The sequence below is a fragment of the Rhyacophila brunnea genome, unplaced genomic scaffold (assembly GCF_057557595.1).
Source record: "Rhyacophila brunnea isolate RB1 unplaced genomic scaffold, BYU_Rbru_1.0 scaffold_22, whole genome shotgun sequence".
Lineage (NCBI taxonomy): Eukaryota > Metazoa > Arthropoda > Insecta > Trichoptera > Rhyacophilidae > Rhyacophila > Rhyacophila brunnea.
Window position 1 is genome coordinate 30,579,109 of NW_028232882.1, and position 21,583 is coordinate 30,600,691.

The 21,583-nt window shown below is 35.0% G+C and overlaps 1 protein-coding gene across 1 annotated transcript; it reads left to right on the forward strand.

Moving 5' to 3' along the window:
* The first annotated feature begins 198 nt into the window (after positions 1-198).
* Positions 199-21,084, forward strand: LOC147070341 (thioredoxin domain-containing protein 11). Its single transcript, XM_085949334.1, has 12 exons — positions 199-632; positions 3,254-3,464; positions 6,161-6,284; positions 7,754-7,860; positions 9,665-9,862; positions 12,892-13,089; positions 14,488-14,954; positions 16,215-16,509; positions 17,032-17,337; positions 18,656-18,855; positions 19,623-19,752; positions 20,500-21,084. The coding sequence occupies exons 1-12, from the start codon at positions 394-396 to the stop codon at positions 20,812-20,814; spliced, it is 2,790 nt and encodes a 929-aa protein (XP_085805460.1). The 5' UTR covers positions 199-393; the 3' UTR covers positions 20,815-21,084.
* Positions 21,085-21,583: the final 499 nt, after the last annotated feature.

The window sequence follows — 21,583 nt, forward strand, 5'->3', positions numbered from 1 at the left end:
TGGATACTTGTTACAAAATAAAATTTATGTTTTAAATGAGGATGTATTAATAAAAAACAGAAAAATATTCATTGGCATGAACATAATTAAAAAAAAATAATTATCATAATTTTAAACTACCTATCTAAAAAAATACTGTATGAATCAAGTATCATTTTTTTCGTTTAGAAGGTCACTATCCGAAAACGTCCTTGCCTTGTATCTTGTCTGTGACAGTTTCAGGTTTGACATGTGTCAAAAATAATACGTCCTCCGACATAATTAAATGTTACACCGTTATTTTGCATAATTGGATTATAATAATACCGAAGTCTTTCAGTTTTACGATTATTGGATGAATAAGTAGAAAGGTCTGAATCAAAATGTGGTCGTCATACTAATATGTGACGTGTAATGGTTCAAACCACGTCCGGTACCAACATTTTATGTTCGAGATCTATTGATAAAGGCCAATTAAATGAAACTAATTTGGTCGACAGCGATGCCAAGAACAGTCTGCCAGAAACCGAATCAATTCAGCCACCGAATCTCCCCGAAACTGCTCCTAGCGAGATAAATTTGAATATGGTTTTACGGGAAATTTTATTTTTCCTTGCTTTAGCACTGACTACTTACGATGCCTTGCAAAACTCGTAAGTACCAAATCAAAACAAATATTCATAATATTTATCTATAATCATTGTTATTTTAAATCATGTGTGCTTATGGCAATAATTTTTTCCCATAACTAGAACTTGAGTATTGTGCAAAGTAGAGACTGACTGTAAGGTAGACAATTTTTGAAGTTATACTTCTTTAGGCGCGTTTGGGAAATCAGATCAGAGTGTATTTTTGGCGTGTGACATGTAACACATAATTTATTTTTTCACACAAAAAAACACACGATTGTTTGGTTATCAGCCGAGCGCACTACCTTTACGCCATGGTATGGTACTGCAATTGTGAAGATTATACAGTATAATATTATACTTTAGAATTGTTCCGTTGCCTAGGCAGCGAATTTATTATTGTCGGCCATTTGCAATTCCTTACGTAAACAAACTATTAAACGTCATAGTGGCAGTTGTTACTTTAAAAATAAAAACAATGATAAATAATTATATAATTTAGTAATATAAGTGTAATTTAACAAGATAATTAAGAGCTAGTCGAAGAATCTAGGTTATCAAAAGTTTTGTTACGTCAAAGAAGTATAACTTCAAACGCCCGTACATAAGTACACACACCGATTTTTATTATATACCACAGTCAACGTTGCCAAATAATTGTCAGGATAAATCAGGATTTTTGCCATGTGAAATAAAAAAATCGGATTATAGTGCCGCAGATGACCGCATAACCATTTATCATTTTTTTGGCGGAAACAGTTTGTCCCATGTAGACAATTATTTAAAATGCCTTTTTCTATACATGTCGGTTATGGGGAAGCCGGGCGGGAACCGCGCTAATCGTCATCGCCGATTTTGGCAAAATTCATGAAATCAAGAATGAAAACCTAACTTAACCTAACCCAACCTAATAAATAATCCAGTATATCGGCTATTTTCAAAATGTGTTTGCCGCTGGCTTCTACATAACCGACTTGTACCCCTTTTTCTGTCGGCGCAGATGGTTTTCGATCCAACAATTATTAAGGTACAAGTCAGTATACAGGAAGCCAGGCGTGAACCACGGTAATTTTCATAGCCGATATTGGCAAAATTCATGAATTCAAGAATGGAAACCTAACCTAACGAATAATCCAGTATATCGGCTATTTTCAACATTTGTTTGCCGCTGGCTTCCTGAAAACCGACAAGAACCATTGTTAATTTAAACTTTGATATTTTCATACATTTCGATGCATCATTATCACACACTAAGATTAGGTTAGGTTAGGTTAGGTTAGGTTAGGTTGGGGTAGATTAAGTTAGTTTAGGTTAGGTTGGGTTGGTCTAAAAAGAAAGTTGTAAAAGGTCATGCGGTCATCTGTGTCATCATAGGAGCAAAATGCGGGACAACCTAAAACGTATAGTTCAATATTTCTAATATTTATTTCTATAATAATAACTCAGTATTTTTAAGTGAATGGTTCTAATACAAAAAAACATAGTCCGTTTTTTTTAAATGTTAAATTACTACATACAATGTTTTGTAACACGCAGGTAGTAAACTATATTTTTAATTAATTGAAATAAAACATATCAGCGCCTGTACACGTGCATGGATTTATTTGCACCAATAGTGTGCATTTTAAACTATCTCAATAATAACTGTTTACATGTAAAAGTGCTGACTGTCTCTCATTCTTCAAGAGTAAGCGAGACGCGATGTTGTCATTTCATGGTAAGTACTATTTGACAGGTCGTGAAACTCGGTTGACCTCAAAATGTGGTGTAGTTTGTTTTTTTATCAGCAGGTTCGTTACTATCGTTCTATTGGGCAGGTGCATATATTGCATGGTCCAATTGTCACGTGAAAATTCAGAAGCTTCTGAACTTTTTTGATTCATGCATGCAATCTTGCAATTTGCATAATAATACGTGTTTACACATGCATTTTTTTTGTTATGACCGCGATAATACATACTGTCAGCAGCATGGCCCCCACATCCGGAAGCGGGTCCCCAGACCAGGATGTTTGGTGGACCCCCCTACCTGTCACTAAGGTGAAGGGCAGTGTGATTTTTTTATATTAGTGTTCCCCAAATGGTTTTCCGCTAAACTCCAGAGTTCTTTGAGGTTAAATAAAAGGTGTTTCGTGTATTCTTAGCCATTTTTGTATTTTAAAATAAATCCGGTTGATTTATTGAGTTGTCGGCACTCAGCATCAAGTAACATGTGACTCCGACATATTGGATTAATAACCATTTTTATAGTCAGAAACGCACTAAAAATAATTATAAAATGAAATTCTACACATGAATTATCATTTAACTATATCAATCTTCATATCACATCAAATTGCATCGCACATCATGTAAATGATCTTTATATATAATAGCGCCTAACTTTTTTTACTATTCTCTTTTACTTATCTCACTTAACTGGCCACGCCGGGCCCCTCCTGAACCCGGGCCCCCAGGCTAGAGCCCTGTCAGCCCCCCCTTTGTGGGGGCCATGGTCAGCAGTAACTCCATGCACGTATAAATGGGGTATCACATAATGTTTTATTTAATATTATTTGTGTATAAATACAGAGTAAAACAGTTTGGGTCATATTTAGGTCCTATCCTGTTTCATAGAAGATGTAAACGAATAATTTTTATTTCCAGACCTCCTAAAATTTCCCGGACACCCACCCCTGTGCCATTCTTTGACAAAAATTCCCTTGTCATGGATTGGTACAAGGGACAATTATCGGCAGCTCTCTCATACATATCTCTCTCGGAAATTTCCTTTGTGATGTACTACGCTCCGTGGGACGCAGAAAGTCAGCATGTCCGCCATGAGTTCAATAAAGTTGCCCAGACTATGTTTAGACAGGTATGATCGTGTTTTTAAAAAAATTTTCTTACAATATTAATTTCTAGAGTTATCCAAGTTCGAGTACGATTTTGTTTTTACACACAATAAAGCCAGTGGCACTTGGTAGCTCTAACATTTGATTGATTACTGGATGGGAGTTTCGCACAACACACACCTATCATTTATGATGCTAGACTACTATTGTACCCATGAACCAGCTCCTCGCCTGTCATCCAGAAAGGTTTTCTTGATTTTAACCAGTTTTCCGGCAGCAAAGAGATTATTTTGTCATACAGTGGATGTTTACAGTTTTTATGAAATACTAAGATTTGCCATTTAATTTTTAAGTTTTAGTGGAAGTGTGTGTACTAATATTGGGTTCACAGTAGTTCTTTATTCTTTGTAGGAAGCCACTGTAAGGGTTGTCCATTTATAACAATGCGTCTTACTTAAGGGAGGGGGTCTGATATAATGCAATGATTTGCGATGGGGGGGTTAGGGGGGGTTGTAGAAAATGTCATGTTATTAAAAAAATGATAAAATATAAAATAATTTTTAATGAATTTATTTTTAGCAAATAGGGGCCCTGTTCTTCGTCTTGTTGTTGTTGTTGTCCGTCCACCTTTGTACGGAAGCTTTTCATTTCGTTCTCTCCATTATGAAAATGAAACCTTTGCCGCCATCCTCTTGAATCATTTCCTCCGGTTAACCCTGTATTAGCGAAACGTAATTGCATTTTAGGGGTTTGTATTAAAAATGTGACATGCCTAATATAGACAGGGGGGAAAAAGGTTTTGTGACAAAGTGTGATGTCGGTAGGAGATGGAGTCTAGAGACTATCCACAAAAACTGAATAATGATCAGAACTGATTTCGACCACCCACACAGACATTTTCAATGTTAAAAAATAAACGTGTGCATTTGAGAAATATTCAAAATAAATGACGAATGTCATGTATAATAAGTATACTCCTGTTAGATATATTATATAGGTATACGGTTGGTTTGAAATATAATATTTACTCTAATTTGCATGAGTGCAGTATGTAACGTTTGTGCAATTGAAACATGCACTTAATATGATAAGAATGGAAAAATAATATTTTGCATAGAAATGTGGTAATTATGCCATTAAATTTGTCATACTCGTTAAAAAGTAAATTTTCTGCTTCTTATCTTATACATAAATATTTTACATGTACGTACAGCATTTATGAAATAGTTACATATAATAATTTTGTATATACTTAGGTATGGGTAATTATTAATTTAGGGCATGGGTGGAAGAACAACTTAACTGCAAAAATCATGTTCGGATAATATGTTCAATGAATGTTTTTTGAAGTTAAGTTGTTCTTCCACCCATGCCCTCTATCTCGAATAGATAATAATAAGTTTCTATCTCAACACGTCCTACGTATAGGGTCGGAACTGCAAAATGATATCTTTTTAGTAATACGATTTGAATAAATTTTAATGATAACACAACATGTTATGTTAATTTTTTAGTTACGCCTATAAAATATTGATTGAATTTTTGTTTTTTTCGATATCATCGTTTTATTATCTTTAAAATTATTTAATAAAGGCAATTAAGTCAAAATAACCAAAAACACAGTTCCGACCTTTTACGTAAGAGGTGTCGATCCTGTTTGGGTAAATGGCAGTAATATAGCGATTATTATAGCGGATGAAATAATAATCGTCTGGATAAAGATTTGTTGTTTATATACATAATATCGAGGGTATACTGACAGAAAGCATTAAGTCATTAAAACAAGTTCTGAGATAATCGCAAAAAGGACTTTATTTTTTTTTTCAAAGCATACTCCCACGTAGATTTTTTTATGATTTAAAAACATTTTTTCTAGATTATAAAGACTAACCTTTATGGCAAACACAATATACGACATGTTACAAGTCCTGTATTTTGTATACGCAGAACGCATTAGGTCATTATCATGCTTTCTATCAGAATAAAAAAATAACAATGTGATTTAATAATGTTTCTATTTTCTCACCATTATATCCTATGTCTTTGTGCATTTTACCAGGACGTAGAGCGTAAAATTGTATACATTTTAGCATTTAAAACAGAAAAACAGCAAAAACTGAGTTAATGCGTTCTGTCAGTATACCCTCGATATGTGGCCGACACAAATGAACGATACTTTCATATGATTATAATTTAATAATTGAAGGCGTCCCTATAAAAAGGGTCTATATTATGCAAAAACAAAAATGTTCAGGAGAGATGAAAAACACTGCAACCAAAATAAATACAATCATTTCATTGTTTTATGTGTATATTTTGAAAGACAAGCATTTTCTTAATTTAAAAATAATATTTTAAGATAACACGTAATAAAGCAAACAACAAAAACATAAAAAAATTTAAAAAATCAAAGTAAAATTATCAAATTGTAGATCGCATGTAGACCCCTCTGTGTCAGTGATATTTATATTGTAACGGTGTGTTCTGTCCTCTCTTTCCTTTCAATATTGAGAATTATCCTGGAGTAAGTGGGGTGAGAAAGAAAAGAAAGGCTAAATACATCACAAATACCAATAAAAATAACGGTGAAAACTGTTTCAAGCAATAAATTATTAATTTCTGTTAAATGTGTGCAATGTCATTAGATCCAATAAAGCGAAGTAAAAAATGTCCCATGCTTTTATAAATGAGATGGAATTTAAATGATAATTATTTTCAGGTTCATTTTGCCGCTGTAAACTGCTGGAATCCATCTGGTGAGTGTCGGCAGCATCACAACAAGATATCCGTCTGGCCAATCATAATGGCTTACACTACGCACTTGAAAAGTGTTATATATACAGGTACATACTACTAATGTCTTCTCCATTGGTTACATCAATAGATATAATTAGAAATTAACTAGGACTTCAACCGGAACTGAACCGAAAACCGGAAAAACTGTTATTTTCGTCAGAACGAAAACCGGAACCGAACCGAAAAAAGTTTTTTTCAATGTTCAAATACGCGGGTTAACATGATCTTACTCTCCACTTCAGTTGTTGTGACGGACCTCGACATAATTCTCTTAATTTATAATATATTATTATTTTCAAAATTTATGGCTATGGCCGTGCGGTGCGGCAAAACAATTAGTTTCGGAGCGTGGCGCCGGGCTATCATACAAGCACCATAAACTTTTATACATAATTATGGTAGAAAATGAATTTTTAATACAAATAAAAACCAAATCCAAAATTAGAGTTGAGTTGGTATTCATTGAATTTATAGAGATAGTGATCATTCAAAATATTCTGCAAAATGACGAAGCCGTAGACTTAATTTGTCACCGTGCCAGCATGTGACAGCACGTGACATGATAATAATGTATTCGAATCTTTAAAGTTTGCATATTTTGGATTCGATTTTTATTTCTTTTGTTTGACTTCGACTTTGCTGTCAAAATTATTTTTATTTTTACATGTTGTATGCCTAGCTACAGATATTTTAATATTGAAGAATGTAATTACATAATATGATTGTTATGTTAAATAAGATAAATGTATAGCGACGTCGTGCAAATACGGGTACTTCAGCTAGTGATAAACAAAGGCTTATATCTTGTGGAAACACTCACTATGTATTTGTATTTTAAGATTATTGTCAACTCTATATATCAATAATGTTGCCATTAGCCAAATTAGCTATGTAAAGTGGCTCCTGTAGATAAACAAATCCACATTTTAGACCAATAGGTTCTTAGTTCTTAACCAAACACGGTGGTTTTGTCTCCATAAGCTTGACCTAACAGAATCTCCCGCTTGTTTATATGGCAAATTGCAAGATGGCAATAAAACCTTCTGGGGGTGTCCCCGTCTGTTGTTTGTTGAAGAGTTGTACCCTCAGTTAGACCAGTTGGCCATTGCAACTTGGTTTCGATTAGGAAAAAATTATCAGCTCTTAAAAAGTTTAAAGTGAGAGATAGAAGAGACTTCTTACCAAGACTTGACCATAAGTGCAAGAACGTAGTGGTCGCGCGGGAGCGGCGCGGCGGCGTCTTGCGAAACTCAAACGTATAACCGTCTGTAAAATGTTCGTAGACAGTGTCTTTTTTGGGGCATAATACACACGGTTATACGTTTGAGTTTTGCAAGACGCCGCCGCGCCGCGCCCGCCAAATGACTACGGCCGAGCACTAAAGATTCAATCAGAATAATACATTTGAAAGGCACCTAATGTTTGTTATGCCACTATATTGCCCCATAACAGATATGGAGAGAAAAGTAAATCAAATTACACAGCTTTCATTTATCTATGGTTTGTTTTGTTACAGGTCCCAAAGATTCTGCCAGTATGGTCAAGTTTTTACGACAATTTATTAAACCGCTGAAAAGACTGACTAGTTCTGAGAATTTAGTTAAACTGATTACCGTTTGTGATGTAAGTTTCTAATATTTTCATATATCATTTTATTATCCAGTAGACGATTGCTAGTGCCGCTTGATTTCTTGATTGAATATAGTGGTATTGAGCATGTTGGAATCCCGGGATTGCTAAAATCCCGGAATTGAGAATGCTGAATTCGTTGGAGTTCGGTATTAACTACTATAATACAGTGGCGAAGGGTGGAGGTAGGCTGTTAAGATCTGCCAAAAATAGTGCAAACTAAATTTTGTCATTCATACGTATTTGTTTTCATTGAAATAAGACTACAATATACAGATGGTGTTGGTTAGTTTTTAAAATTCAATTAAACCCTGCGAAACCAAGCCATTATAGATAATAGTCAAAAAATACTTATCTTTACTTTACTTACTTGCCTATCTATAAAATATCTACAACTATGCAATTAAATCATACATCTTTTTGGATACTTTATAGATAGAATAATATTTTTTATCTATTATAGTTTGGTTTAGGCAGAGCTTGATGAATTTAAAAAATGAACCAACAATATATGTAATAATGTATTCTTAATCGAACGAAAGCAAATAAGTATGAATGAAAAAGTGTGCACAATTTTGTCGTATCGCCCAAAGTATACCAAAACTATTATGGTTTAGTTTAGGCAGGGTTTAATCGATTTTTAAAAACTAACTAACACCAATCTATAAATTGTAGTCTTAGTCCAATAAAAACAAATACGTGTGACTAACGAGGTTTAATGTGCACTATTTATGGCGGATCTTAACAGCCTACCTTCACCCTTCGCTACTGCTATAATATGGTATTTATGATGTTTGAACAGGTGTAATTTAAAGAATTTTTACTTATAAATTTATTTGGATTATAGAATTCGCAAAATATATCAACCTATAAAACTCTTACATATTAAATCATTTTATCTTTATTTTTGTCATTTAATTATGTTGACAGCTGTTTCGGGCTATCAATGGTTTCGGAACAGCTGTCTTCATAAACGACTCAGATAAAGTAGAATTAACAAAAATAACTTTGTTTCAAAACCATTATAATGGAGTTCTACCTGCATGTTTTGTGTTACATTTATATTATGTGGCTTTTTAGACATTTTTAGGCAAAATTTAATTAGTTTTTGTTTAATTCTAATATTTTGTGATTGAAAAAAATACTAATTCTATAATTCAAGAATTAAAATTCTTACTGTGATTTTAATCCCTAGTATATAATGACAGGAATAAAATAGCAACTGCAATTTAAATCATTTCACGTCAATCAATAAATCAAACACGAATTCAAATTTGTGATTCGAATTATCTGGGTAAATACGGCCGTGCCTGGAAATTTGTACATATGCAGTTGGTCGTATCACAGTATATTGTGAGCTGTTGTATCAGAACTAGATGGCCATGTAGTATTGAGATCAAATTCATAAAACACTTCAAAATATCTAATAAAAACCACCGTAATACAAGGGAAAGACAGAAGAAAATAATATAATATAATAAATAAAAAATACAAATAAATAAGAAAATTATATATTTATATAAAATTCTGGTAGGTGCTTGTAAGTATCTATTCGTGTAGGTACCTATCAAATATCTGATTATAATAACATCGTTATTATCTATCGGATATTTGATATTAATCAATATCAAATTAATATTCTTATTGAATCCAAAAAAATTAGATCTCTCAATGCTATATGGCCATCTCTTTCCGGCAAGACAGCTCACGGTGCACTGTGCCACGGCGAAATGTAATATGTACAATTTATTTGTAACCAAATATGGCATCACCATAGAATTCATTTATCATCTTCTAGGCTGTCGTGGTTGGATACACACCGATGTCTGATGGTCCTGCGTCATACAATGCCGTATACTCTGCGGCTCTCAAATCCTTGGAACACGATCCGTTCGCGGATGTCTGCTTTGCGATTGTCACTTCGGAACAGCTTGCCGAGGATATGGGAGTGGATCTCGTGCCTAATGTCAGGCTCATGCTGTGGAATGAAACTTTGGTAAACTTACATTTTGCCTAACAAAGATGTTTTAGACATATCGTCGGTGAGTGCCATAACATAAAAAATTAATACTATCGACCGAGGGTTCTTAATGGAATTTGATATTAAATTCTAATTCTACTTAAAGCCTGACATTTTGGTACCACGATTTGATGTTTTCCGTATACGATTATAGATTATACCTTAACATTGTTTATTTGTAATTTATTTAGTACGTAGGATATTCTTCAAACCACATTGACATTTAATGTGTTTAAGTGGAAGTCAGCATGATTGATATTGAATGATAGTTTCGGTGTTTTAATTTGTAGCAATCTGTGAGCAAAGATTTTTCACCTCGGCAATTAATTGAGTCGCTTAGTCGCTAAACCCACTCTGGAGGTTTTATTGAGTTTTGAGTAAATCACAAAAAACTGTTTTGTGCATTTACGATGATGTTGATGCTAGTAGTGGTGACGTTTGTATAGCGATTTACAAGGTATCCATGGAAATAAGCCGAACCGAATGGTTTATGACGGTCTCACCTTACGCCGAAACCGTTTATTGCCGTAATAAAACTTGTCGAGTGTTCACCCACTTATCTGCGGATTTGTATATACGGGTGCCGCCGTGTTCCATTATGCTCCATTCAAATAACGGTGTTTGTACATGCGCGTCTATTTGATACAAGTATTCCTTATATTAAAACAGAAAAATATTTTTTCTCTATGGTCAGTTTTTGATGTCTATGGGCACTTAACTGTCAAATAAATGACAATTTTTCACATTTTGCCGCTAGATATCCCTAGTGGTCCATATATTTTGAACTCATTATTACATTTACTTTCATATTATTTCTTTTATTTTTCGATTAATACTATATTATAGCCGGATAATCCGAATGCCGAATAAACGTTATTGAATAAATAATCAATACAATATAAACAAATGAAAGTAAATGGTTATCGTGATAGTATACCTACCTACCATATAATTATTATGCATAAATCGATTCCAGCATAATCATGTGAATTGAGTTGTTCAAAATATTATATTACTTGTATTTATTTGATTTCATGAATCTGCGTCTGATGTGTGTTTACTAACGAGACTCTTAAATTTGAAAGCGTCGCCGCTTTTACGAAATTTGCGGCATTGTAGATTAGCTTTATCTACGAAAGCAAAGTTTAGTACCTATAAATAAAGCATTCATGATTGAATAAAATGAAGCACCAATTATAGAATCAATTGTAAAATAGATAGTACCATTAGACAATAATCAAAATAATACACTGAATCATAATGAAATACGGAAGAAAACAAGTACCTATGAAAATTATCAAGAAACGCGGGCTGTCAGTTGCGATCTGTCAAAAATGGACTCTGCCGAATTTAGCAATCGGTTCGCTAAACTTATGGTAGAGGGGCATTAGGTGTTCGGGTTCGGCGAGATGCTTATGTACTAAATTTAGATGAACGCAATTATACGGGCGTATTATATATCTGGCGTAAAATCGCATTCGAAAATTTTGGATGAACACCCTATTAAACTGCTTAATCTGCAAACCAGCCAACTGCACTTTTGACCAAAAATGACATTTTGTTATTTAGCATGTTTTCTATGCTCACACAAAATTTCAAACTCTTAAACCTATAAATAAATGCGTTATCGTTCTTCACACAAAACACTCAACTGCAGGTGCAAAATTTCCAATATCGTAAATGGAACAACTCTGTTCTTTATATAAATTTTCTTTATATATAAAAGGGAAGCTAAAATAGTGTATTAATTCATAGTGCAGCTTATTTGTATAAAAAAAGTGTATTTTTGAAATTACATATTGTTAAATTCCGCTCGAGTTTTTTCTCCTTCCTGAACAATGTGCCCAAATGGAGTTGACCGGTTTGCAGATTAAGTAGCCAATATGATAAAAATCATGGTTTGAATCGCGACGTCTGATTGGTCGGCTATGAAGAGTGGATTTCATCATCATCATCAGCCTGAATCTATCCACTGCTGGATGAAGGCCTTTTCAAGCTGCTTCCACTTCTCTCATTCCTGTGCGTTGCGTTGTCACGTACTTCTGCAGAACTTATCATTTTATCGATCCAGCGGCCTCTAGGTCTACCTTGCGAACGTTTTGTACCTCTTGGTTACCACTGGATGACTAAATTCGTCCAACGATTGTCTCTTCTAGCAATGTGTCCAGCCTATCTCCATTTGAGGCGTTTAATGAACTCTATCACATCGCAAACCCTTGTCTGCTTCCTTATTCACTCATTCCTCTTTTTGTCCTCTTTTTACTAACCTGTTATTTATCCAAGAGCGGATTTGGCGATTCAAGTCAATATTTATTTTGGTTTTTTGACGAAACACTGCGGAATTTAAAACTTGCACCCTGATAACCCTGATAGGCTGGTAGACCTATCGATATAGCACATACGTATATTCAAAATTAATTTTATTGAAAAATCACACAGAGTGGTGTGGCACCCCCGTATGGACCCCATTTGGGGATGTCTCTTTGTATCTGGAGTATGTATATGGGTATCAAACCCAACAAATAGTAAAGCGCTGATTACGAAAATAAATAATAATAACAGAGCCGAGCCGGCGATGCCGTAAAATTATAACCGTTGAAGATTTGCAACGTCGCTTTTTTTCGACGACGGCTTTCGTCGAAAAAAAACACAAGATGACGGGCAGAACGCTACAAACAGCTAAATCGCGAACACGCCAATTTCGTCCTCCGTAAAATTAAATTATTAAAAATGTAATTATTATATAATATTGACTTAAATATACCTTGCCGTTTTCAAAACAATTCCGGTGCGTTATTTGTTCACCTCCAAATCCTAAAATCCAGACGAAAAATAAAAGTGACAGTTTGCTATTCACATTCAAAATGGAGGGAAATGATAGTGGGTTTGGCGACTAAGCGACTCAATTTATCTTTCAGGCTCTGGGGTCCCCGGGCTATAGGTCCACTATTATTTCATATGACTCATCTTAAATAATAATAGGATTATTACAAATCTGTTTCTAGGAATACCCGGGTGATTCAACTTTCTCCGAAGAAAATATCCTCAGTTGGATCTGGGCCCATGTCACGAAGAGGGCTTCATGGATAACACCGCCATGGCAGAAGGCCTACAGCATGCAGCATCTATTTTCCAGGGGGCCCGTTCTCATACTGTTCACTCCGAGAAATCACTACAATGAAGAGACTCCCAATTATGATCTGGTAACATTTTACGTAGTAATTTGTCATTCATTTTCTTAGTTCTGATTAAGTACCACAGGCAGTGATTATAAAGTATTGCTTAACCCTTTACTGCATAGTGTCGCAAATTTGCGACATTTCAAACTATATCAATATAGCCAATGCCATCTGTGTAAATTATCAAATAATATCCTTTTTCGATGCCTAGAAAACTGTTTTACCATAAACATCCTACTTTACCGATTTTGTTTGGACATTTCAAGAAATAAAGCATTTCTGCATTATAATCTCTGCATTTCTGCTTTGACAGTTGACGAATTCGTATGTACGCGAAAATCCGCATTTGTAAATAAATAAAAAAAAATATACAGAAGATTGAAATTGGTTAAATAAAAATATCTACACATCAAATAAGGTGTAACCACACCACGCAGTAACATACAAAATTTAATGAAATTTTCGAAAAATATTTTTTTTATTATTTTTCCTTCATTCACAAGGCATTTTGACACCAAGAAAAAATAAAATTTTTCAAAAAAAAAAAATCATGCAGTAAAGGGTTAACAGGTCTATTTTTGCTTCTTATGGCGCGAACACATTACCATCACATTACGTGCTGTCGTGCGGACAGATTTAGTCTATACTCTCGTTATTCCGCAGAATATTTTGAGTGATCACCATCTCCATAAATTCAATTATGGAAAGTGCCAACTTGAGTAGTCCTTCAGATTGTGAAGAGGAGATCGAAACAGTTATGTTTAAGTTTTGCAGTTATCGATCAACAGAATAAAAAAAGCGAAAAGAGATCCATGATACAAATTAATAGAAAATTTTGGTAAAAAAATATGATTTTTCATCGAATCTACTGATATTGGCACCCCTGTTTTATGGGTGACTGGAAACTGAGAGACTGGGAGACTAGCATCTCGCGTCTCTTTGGTTTCTTTTGAAACTGAGATATTCCAGTCTTGCCGTCTGCGAGCCGCCATTGAAATACATTAGCTAGATACTGGTTGGAATTTTAGTTTCAGTCGCGTCTTTCTTGTGTGTTTATTGGGATCAATTTCAAATAGGATGTTCATTCCTTGTTTAAAATGAGAAAGTGGTTTTGACAAACTCTTTGAAGTTAACCATTGTAGTTGTTGTCTCCTGTCCAAATTGATAATTTTCTCAAATTTTTTTATGCAAAACTTACCTACATTTATAAGGGACACAATATTTATTCCCCAATGTAGTGAAGTACCTATCTTTTTTGATTAGGTGTATATATATTGAAAAAAATTGGACCATAAATTGAAATCGCGTCATAATTAGAAAAAGCTATACAATGAGTGTCTCTTTTACCCTCTCTATTATACTAGTTCAATGGCTTGGATATACATACATACTTACAGAATTGTTAAATTGTTTATTTCCAAGCTCCGGGAGACTGCATTGGAGTACAACAACTGCGACAATCCTTGGGTGCTGGAGATCACAAAATACAGCTCAGACCAGAGACACAAATACAAGGAATACGAACGCAACAAAACTCTGATGTGCTTGGAGGAACAAGCCCAAACGACCGCACAGAAACTCGTCTTAAAATCCATGGCCCAAACGGAAACAGTACGATCCAAAGGAAAGAGCCACTGGTTTAATAAAACCCTATGCAAGAAGGACACGAAGAGTAAAGGCCTTCATCATTTCTTGTGGGGAGATGAGAATTCAGCGGGACAGGAGATGGTGATGAGTTCGGCTGACGCTTTAGGATTGGACGGTTGTTGCTCCAAGTCTGAAGAGGGGGCGTGCCAGTCTGGTAGTTTGGTTTCCGACCTGCAAGCCCAGGAGGAAGAATTCGAGATGAAGCTCATGGATATGCTGAATATTGTCGATGTTCCTAAAAGGTGCTTTAATTTTATATGATTTGTTTGTTATTTCTAACTTTCTAGTCGTTTAGTTGCTAGTTGGAACCCCATTTTATAAAGGTCAAGTAACCTGCGAACTTCCACATTTGCATAAAAAGATATTTTTAACCGTATCACTGCCATCCAATTTTTACTAGGTGGACACTTGTAAGCCAGCCAGTTTTGGAATAAAATATTTGTGAAAACTTACCAAATCAACATGTTTGTCGAGTTTATCGTGAAAATTTTCACACTAGCCTGTCAGATACTGCCACAGTAATATCGTGAGGCATAGAAAATTTTAAAAGCCATGTCTCAATATTGAATAAATGGAAATGGTATTAACCACTTCCCAGTTATATTTTGGTGAGAAAGAGTGTCTAAAAATTGTCAGATATTTTTTTAAACATTTTTTAAACAATTTATTAAAAATTTTATTTTTACGTTTGTTTTACTTTTTTTCACATTAAATTAACACTTTTTTACAATATTTAAAATTTTATGAAAAAAGTCAAATTTTTTGAATGTTTTTCTACATTTTATCACAACAGATATGTAGGTTAATGTTTTAAATTTTACGGAAATAATTTTAATAAGTCTTTTTGGTATGGTAAATTTTTAAAAATTCAATACACAACCCTACATCACAATCTCGTCTCCTTCCATATTCGTTTGTCGTTTTCATTCATATGTGAGCAGCATACTTTGCACGTCTAGTAGGCCTTTCTTTACTCGCCGTAGATGGTATTGGTTGGTAACTAAAATGAAGCTAATAAGTATAAATAATATATACTTATTTTTTACGAACTTACTTCTAAAATGTGCTCAAAAATAACAAAAGTAACTAAATTCAAATTAAAATAACATGCGACATACCTAACACAAAAATAACTATGAATGAACAATGAAGTCATTGACTAATCAGGCCTGCTCTGCCAGGCAGTAAATAAAGCTTTTATTATGTCATATGGCTCATATATCACTCAAATACCAGTCAAAACATATAATAAACTGTGTGACAAGTTGAAATACGATCTTCCCGAATGTAGCTCGTGATAAACATTCCTGTCAAGTTGATAAAAAAAACGCCCGACTGAGACTCGTGCTAGTCAGTGTGCGAAGTAAACGCGTGCCCGAGTCACACTCGGGATAAACAGTCAAGTGGTTAATGTTTTTTAATACCTGCTACATACATTGTAACTTTATTGAACTATATCTATTTTGTTTTCATGATTCCCTATTCTGAATAAAATATTCCAGCTATGAAACGTCCATGCTGAATTTTCCGAAAGATCCTCGATCTCCCGCCAACCTGCAGAAGCGGCGGATGCGAGAGTTGTGCGTGATGGTGGAGCTGGCGCACACTGTCCACCCGCAGGTCTTCCCTCAGATGGACGGGGACGAGCCCAGCGTTCTGGGGATGGCCTGCAACACCAATGCTTCCTTATCTTTCGTGGCCATCGACAGCTTGGTCAATCACCACTTTGCTGAATCTCTGGGCATCGACATCAGTAATAAGCGGGATAATACGGCCGTCGTTATTCTGGATAGCGAGGTAAGGAAACGTTTTTATCGTTGAAACTGAAAATTATGAACAATTAGCCACATTAGGCTGACACATTGCACGTTGAGTGCAAGGTTATCACACTCTTAAGTTTTTTATATTGTATAACGTTTAATATGAACAACTTCTTCGTTTTCGTATCCCTCACTGTTGATGATTGTGACTCCTATCAATGATGTTCTAGTTATGTCTCTCCAGCGATTCCTACGTTCCGCCTTCCATATAACTGAAGGTATTGGGAGATCCGTAGCGTCCTTTACTTGGTTGGTCCATCGTATAGGCCAGGTATGGCCAACAGGTAGCTCAAGAAGCAAATTTTGGTTAATCGCTGTCGTAAAAAATCGAAGATATACTGTGTTTATTGTTTTTCTTTTAAACCAGATTAAAATCGAAAATATATTACGGGAAACATTTCTGATATTTTCGATATAAATAAAAAAATCTAAACGGAAAAGTTAAAGGATTCGATGAAAACTATTGGAAATATGTATTGTCATGTGTTTTACTTTCTAGCGTGAATCTCAGTACCTGCTGCAAAAGCCATTCGGTGAACGATCACTCCGTGAATTCATCGCTAACTTCACAATGAACCTTCTCCCGAGAAATCTTCGCTCGATCGGCAGTGGCGCCAGATACACGCATTATTACGGCTCCGGAAAGATAGTAGAGGAGTCGAAGCCGGCCGGAGACGCGCCAAAAAGTCCAACTAACTTCTCCAACAATCACTGGTGCCAGCCCAAGAGAGCCGATGACAGAGTCGTATGCCTCACTGAACTGAGTACAGCTACATTTGAAGAATTCATTTTGCAGAAACATAAGGTTACCTATTTCTTTAAACTAACCTAACTTTAGATATCTTAATGTTCAGATCTAGACAATTCTAGAATATTTACTTAATTCGACATTTTAATTTCAACCAGTGTATTCTGTAAGCCAGGGGTCAGGGAACCGCGGTAAATTACCCCAGGTGGTTAGGTAAAAATGGAAATTTTGGGGGTAATTAATAAGCATGTACAGTAATACCCCGATGTTACACAATAGGTGGGTCCGTCGAAAATCGCTTAAGTCGAATTCGCGTAAGTCCGGGTACAACTTTGCATATAAATATATATAAATTGTGTTCAATTGGAACCAGAGACTAACAAAAACACTAGTTTAGAAGAAAAATATTTAATAAAATTGTAGTTCTTTGTACATATTATTAATCTGTAAAAAATATTAAAAAAAATAAATGAGTTACGTAAAAATGTTATTTCGATGTCGCTGGCTTCGTAAAATCTAATAAATTCGTCTGACGAGACAATGCCTTCTTTTTTTCATGCAGAATTTCTCTGTAGCAAGCTAATAATTTTTTTATTCCTTGCTTTGTAGCTATAAACTAGAGGTGAGTTGGAAATACTGTCACCAGTTTGTGTACTCAAGTCTCGGATGAAGCTACCCATACTCAGTACGTGTGGCCCAATAAAATGGTTCCAAAAAACTTGTGATGATAGCACTTGAATACAAGTATATTTAAATTTATTAGTCTGCACTCGAATGACATAATCTTATGTATGAAGAATAGGTCATAAATTTTGTGTAGCAGCACATTCCCTCAGGAATGTGGTGTGGTGACGGCACAGGCTTGTTATGACCGCTCAAAACATGTTTGAAATTTAAAAAAATCATTGTTATTCATTTTATGTTTACAAGAATATTATAACCTAACATAAAAACAACTCATAAATTTAAAATGTGTCTAAAATTTTATAATAAATGGGACATTTCGAAAAGCCGAGCTCAGTGTATTTTTAGCGATTCTATTGAAGCCGATATTTCCAATACTAGTAAGTATTTTGGAACATGTTTCGATACTAAGTATTTTTTTATACTGGTAGTAAGTATACTTAGTCTTCAAAATCTACCAGTTTTCCCACCTCTACTATAAACGTGTTCTCCATTGGAGTCTATGTTTTCTTTTTTTTTTAAGCCATTTTCAATTGAGCTGCGACCTTCTCTAAGCTTGCAATTGTTATGTGCTTTTCTGGTGGAACTGGGTCTGAAGTGTAGCCAAATGAAAAAATCAAGAATCGCGTAACTGTGTGTAAATTACTGTTTATATAAATAAATATTAAATGTTATTCCTTCTTATTTCTAGGCTGTTCTGTTGGTACTATGTGGCGGCGGATCAGGCGCGTGCGGTGGGTTGCTCTCGATGGCTCTGATGAGTGTTTCGCATGCACTGAGAGGGCTGGGGGATACTTTTCAGGTCGGCAGGATTGACACCGCAATAAACGACCTTCCATGGCAGTATACTGTCTCCAAATATCCTACTCTCGTCTTCTTCCCTACGGAACAGTAAGTAGAAAAATTATGGTAGCACATTATTTGCTATGAATGTCATTAATATGCACTTGTTAGCGAATTCACCAATAAAAATTCCTAATGTAAGCGTACATGGGGGGGAGGTGTTTATATGCAGACCCTTCCCACAAATGGAAAATTATTTAGGTCAATGAAATATTACTTTTTCCTCGTGATCTCATGACAGGATCATGACCCGTGATTGTCTAACAGCTTTTTCAACAGATTGGCCCTACTCCTCTTGGCAGTTGTGTGACACGCAAGGCCTGTGGTCACTGTAAAATCAGTGGCATTCATAAGTTGGTGCAACCATCTGGCGTATCCAATGTTTGCTTTAATATTTCTATGTGACTTGTCCAAAAGACAAGACAGCGCAAATGACACAAACAGACACTGATGATTGTTAGATTCTTAAGCCATGCGCATTCGATAACCACTTGTGAATGTGACAGCTCGCAATAACTCATAGTTGGACACCCTTAGTTATATTTGCATGTCAGGTGTTTATCGCTAGACCCAAAGTTTATATAAATAAGGGTATATTAAAAATTTCGCTGAGTGAGCTGGTTCTATTTTAAGGATTTATAAAACAATGTCCACTTGAACTCATGTTCAGTTATTTAGTTGAACACCTTTGGTTTTAATATTATTTAACTTTGACATGGGTGATATCGTACAATAATGTGATTTGGAGTACGCCATTTGACAGTTAATAAGTTATTACATAAATAAATAGTGACTTTTGTTTTTTCTTTCTTCAGGAAACAAGAAAGCCGATCGTATCCTGAGAACCATCCGATAACTGTTGAAGGGATCTTAGGATTTGTCCTCACCGGACTCGAACCCCCCTTGAAATTACATGCTCAGTTGTTGCTGTGCAATCAAACCAGGGTATGATTTAATCATTTAAATTTTAAACGGTACCGCACATTTTTCATATATTACGTATTTTATCTGTGATTTTATTACTATTCTTTATTTTATACGAGTGAAAGCATTTTTTTTATTATTTAAATCTATGAATAGTAGCGCCTGTACACGTGCATGGATTTACTGACACCAATAGTGTGTATTTTAAACTATCGCGATAATAACTGTTTACAGTGTTTACACGCAAAAGTGCTGACTGCCTCGCTACTCTCATTATTTAAGTGTAAAAGCGAGACGCGATGTTGTCATTGAATGGTGCTGTTTGACTGGTTGTGAATAATTGTAAACGTCAAAATACTTTGCGCCGCGTAGTTCGTATTTTTTCCGACAGGTTCGCTACTATCGTTCTACTGCGCAGGCGCAGATATCTCACGAGTTCCAAATGTTGCGTGAAAATTCAGAAGCTTCTGAACTTCTTTGATCTATCCGTGTAATCTTGCAACTTGCACGATAATACGTGTTTACATGTGCATTTTCTTATTTTGGCCGCAATAAACATACTGTCAGCAAAATGATACGCGTAAATGGGGTATAATAGCGCCTGTACATGTGCATGAATTAATTTGCAGCAATAGTGTGTATTTTAAACTATCGCTATATTCATAACTCATTCTTTTTGCCTGATTTGTTAATGAAATCCAATATTTTTGTGTAGTATTCATTTATGATTTGACGATATAATACAACATTTTGCTTTTCATATTTCAGGACAGCAACGCGATGAGAGACTGCATCATGAATATACGCCATTACACGGGAACGTTAATCGGAAACACCCTGAAAAAATGGCGCCAAGCCAAAGACATTTCAATCAAAAGTTTATTCCTGCGGCGACTCCAATGCCTGAGGACTTTAGCCATCACTTTAGGTGCTCTGCATACGACCAAAATACCACCGACCAACCCAATCATATCTTCAGTGAGAGAATCCATACAGTCGCTGAAGGTGCTGTGGAACGTCAACACGTTGTCTTTGATTAACGACGGCCATAGACAGAACCAATCGAGCAGAGACAATTTATGATACATAGTTTGTCGATGATACTGTAGAGTGTTCTTATGCTATATTTTTTGTGCGTCGAAATGTTATCAATTTTCTTTCTTTTATTATTTAAAGTCTCAGGAGTGCGATGACATTGTGAGTTTTAGTAAAAAGATTAGTTGATGTTCGGTCCAAAAGAAAACGTATCATTGAAGTTTAAATGGTAATTATCTTTTTCAGCTAATTTCATACCATCGTTATGGATGTCGAATTCTGTATATACCTAAAACCTTCCGCCCACGGATGTTAACCAAAGAAGACTCAAAAGTGACATGACTGAAATTTAAATTACCAACTAATAGCATGCGCGTGATTAGTTTCTAATCAGTCTGTGATTACTCACTTGAATTAACGTGTGCGTATCGGCGGGTTACCAGTTACAAACTGAAAACCACTCGAAACATGATATTGAAATATGAGCGAACAATTTTTAAATATTAAACTTGTGTCAGAAATGGAAACATATCCTTCTGCCTGTATAATTACAATTGAGAGAATATTCCCGTAATGATATCATGGAAAAAGTATGGAATAATCCAACAAATCCATCTTGTTACTTCATTCGAAATTATATTAACACTTTGGCACCTGGTCGGGCACGAAAGTGCTGGGTGCCTAAGTATTAAATATTATATAATATATTTTTTTAAATAATTATACTTCAAGAGTTTACTGTATCGAAATTATGAATATACGCAGCACCGTGAGTGAAATATCACTGAGCAGTTTGTGACTTCAATCACCAACCAGT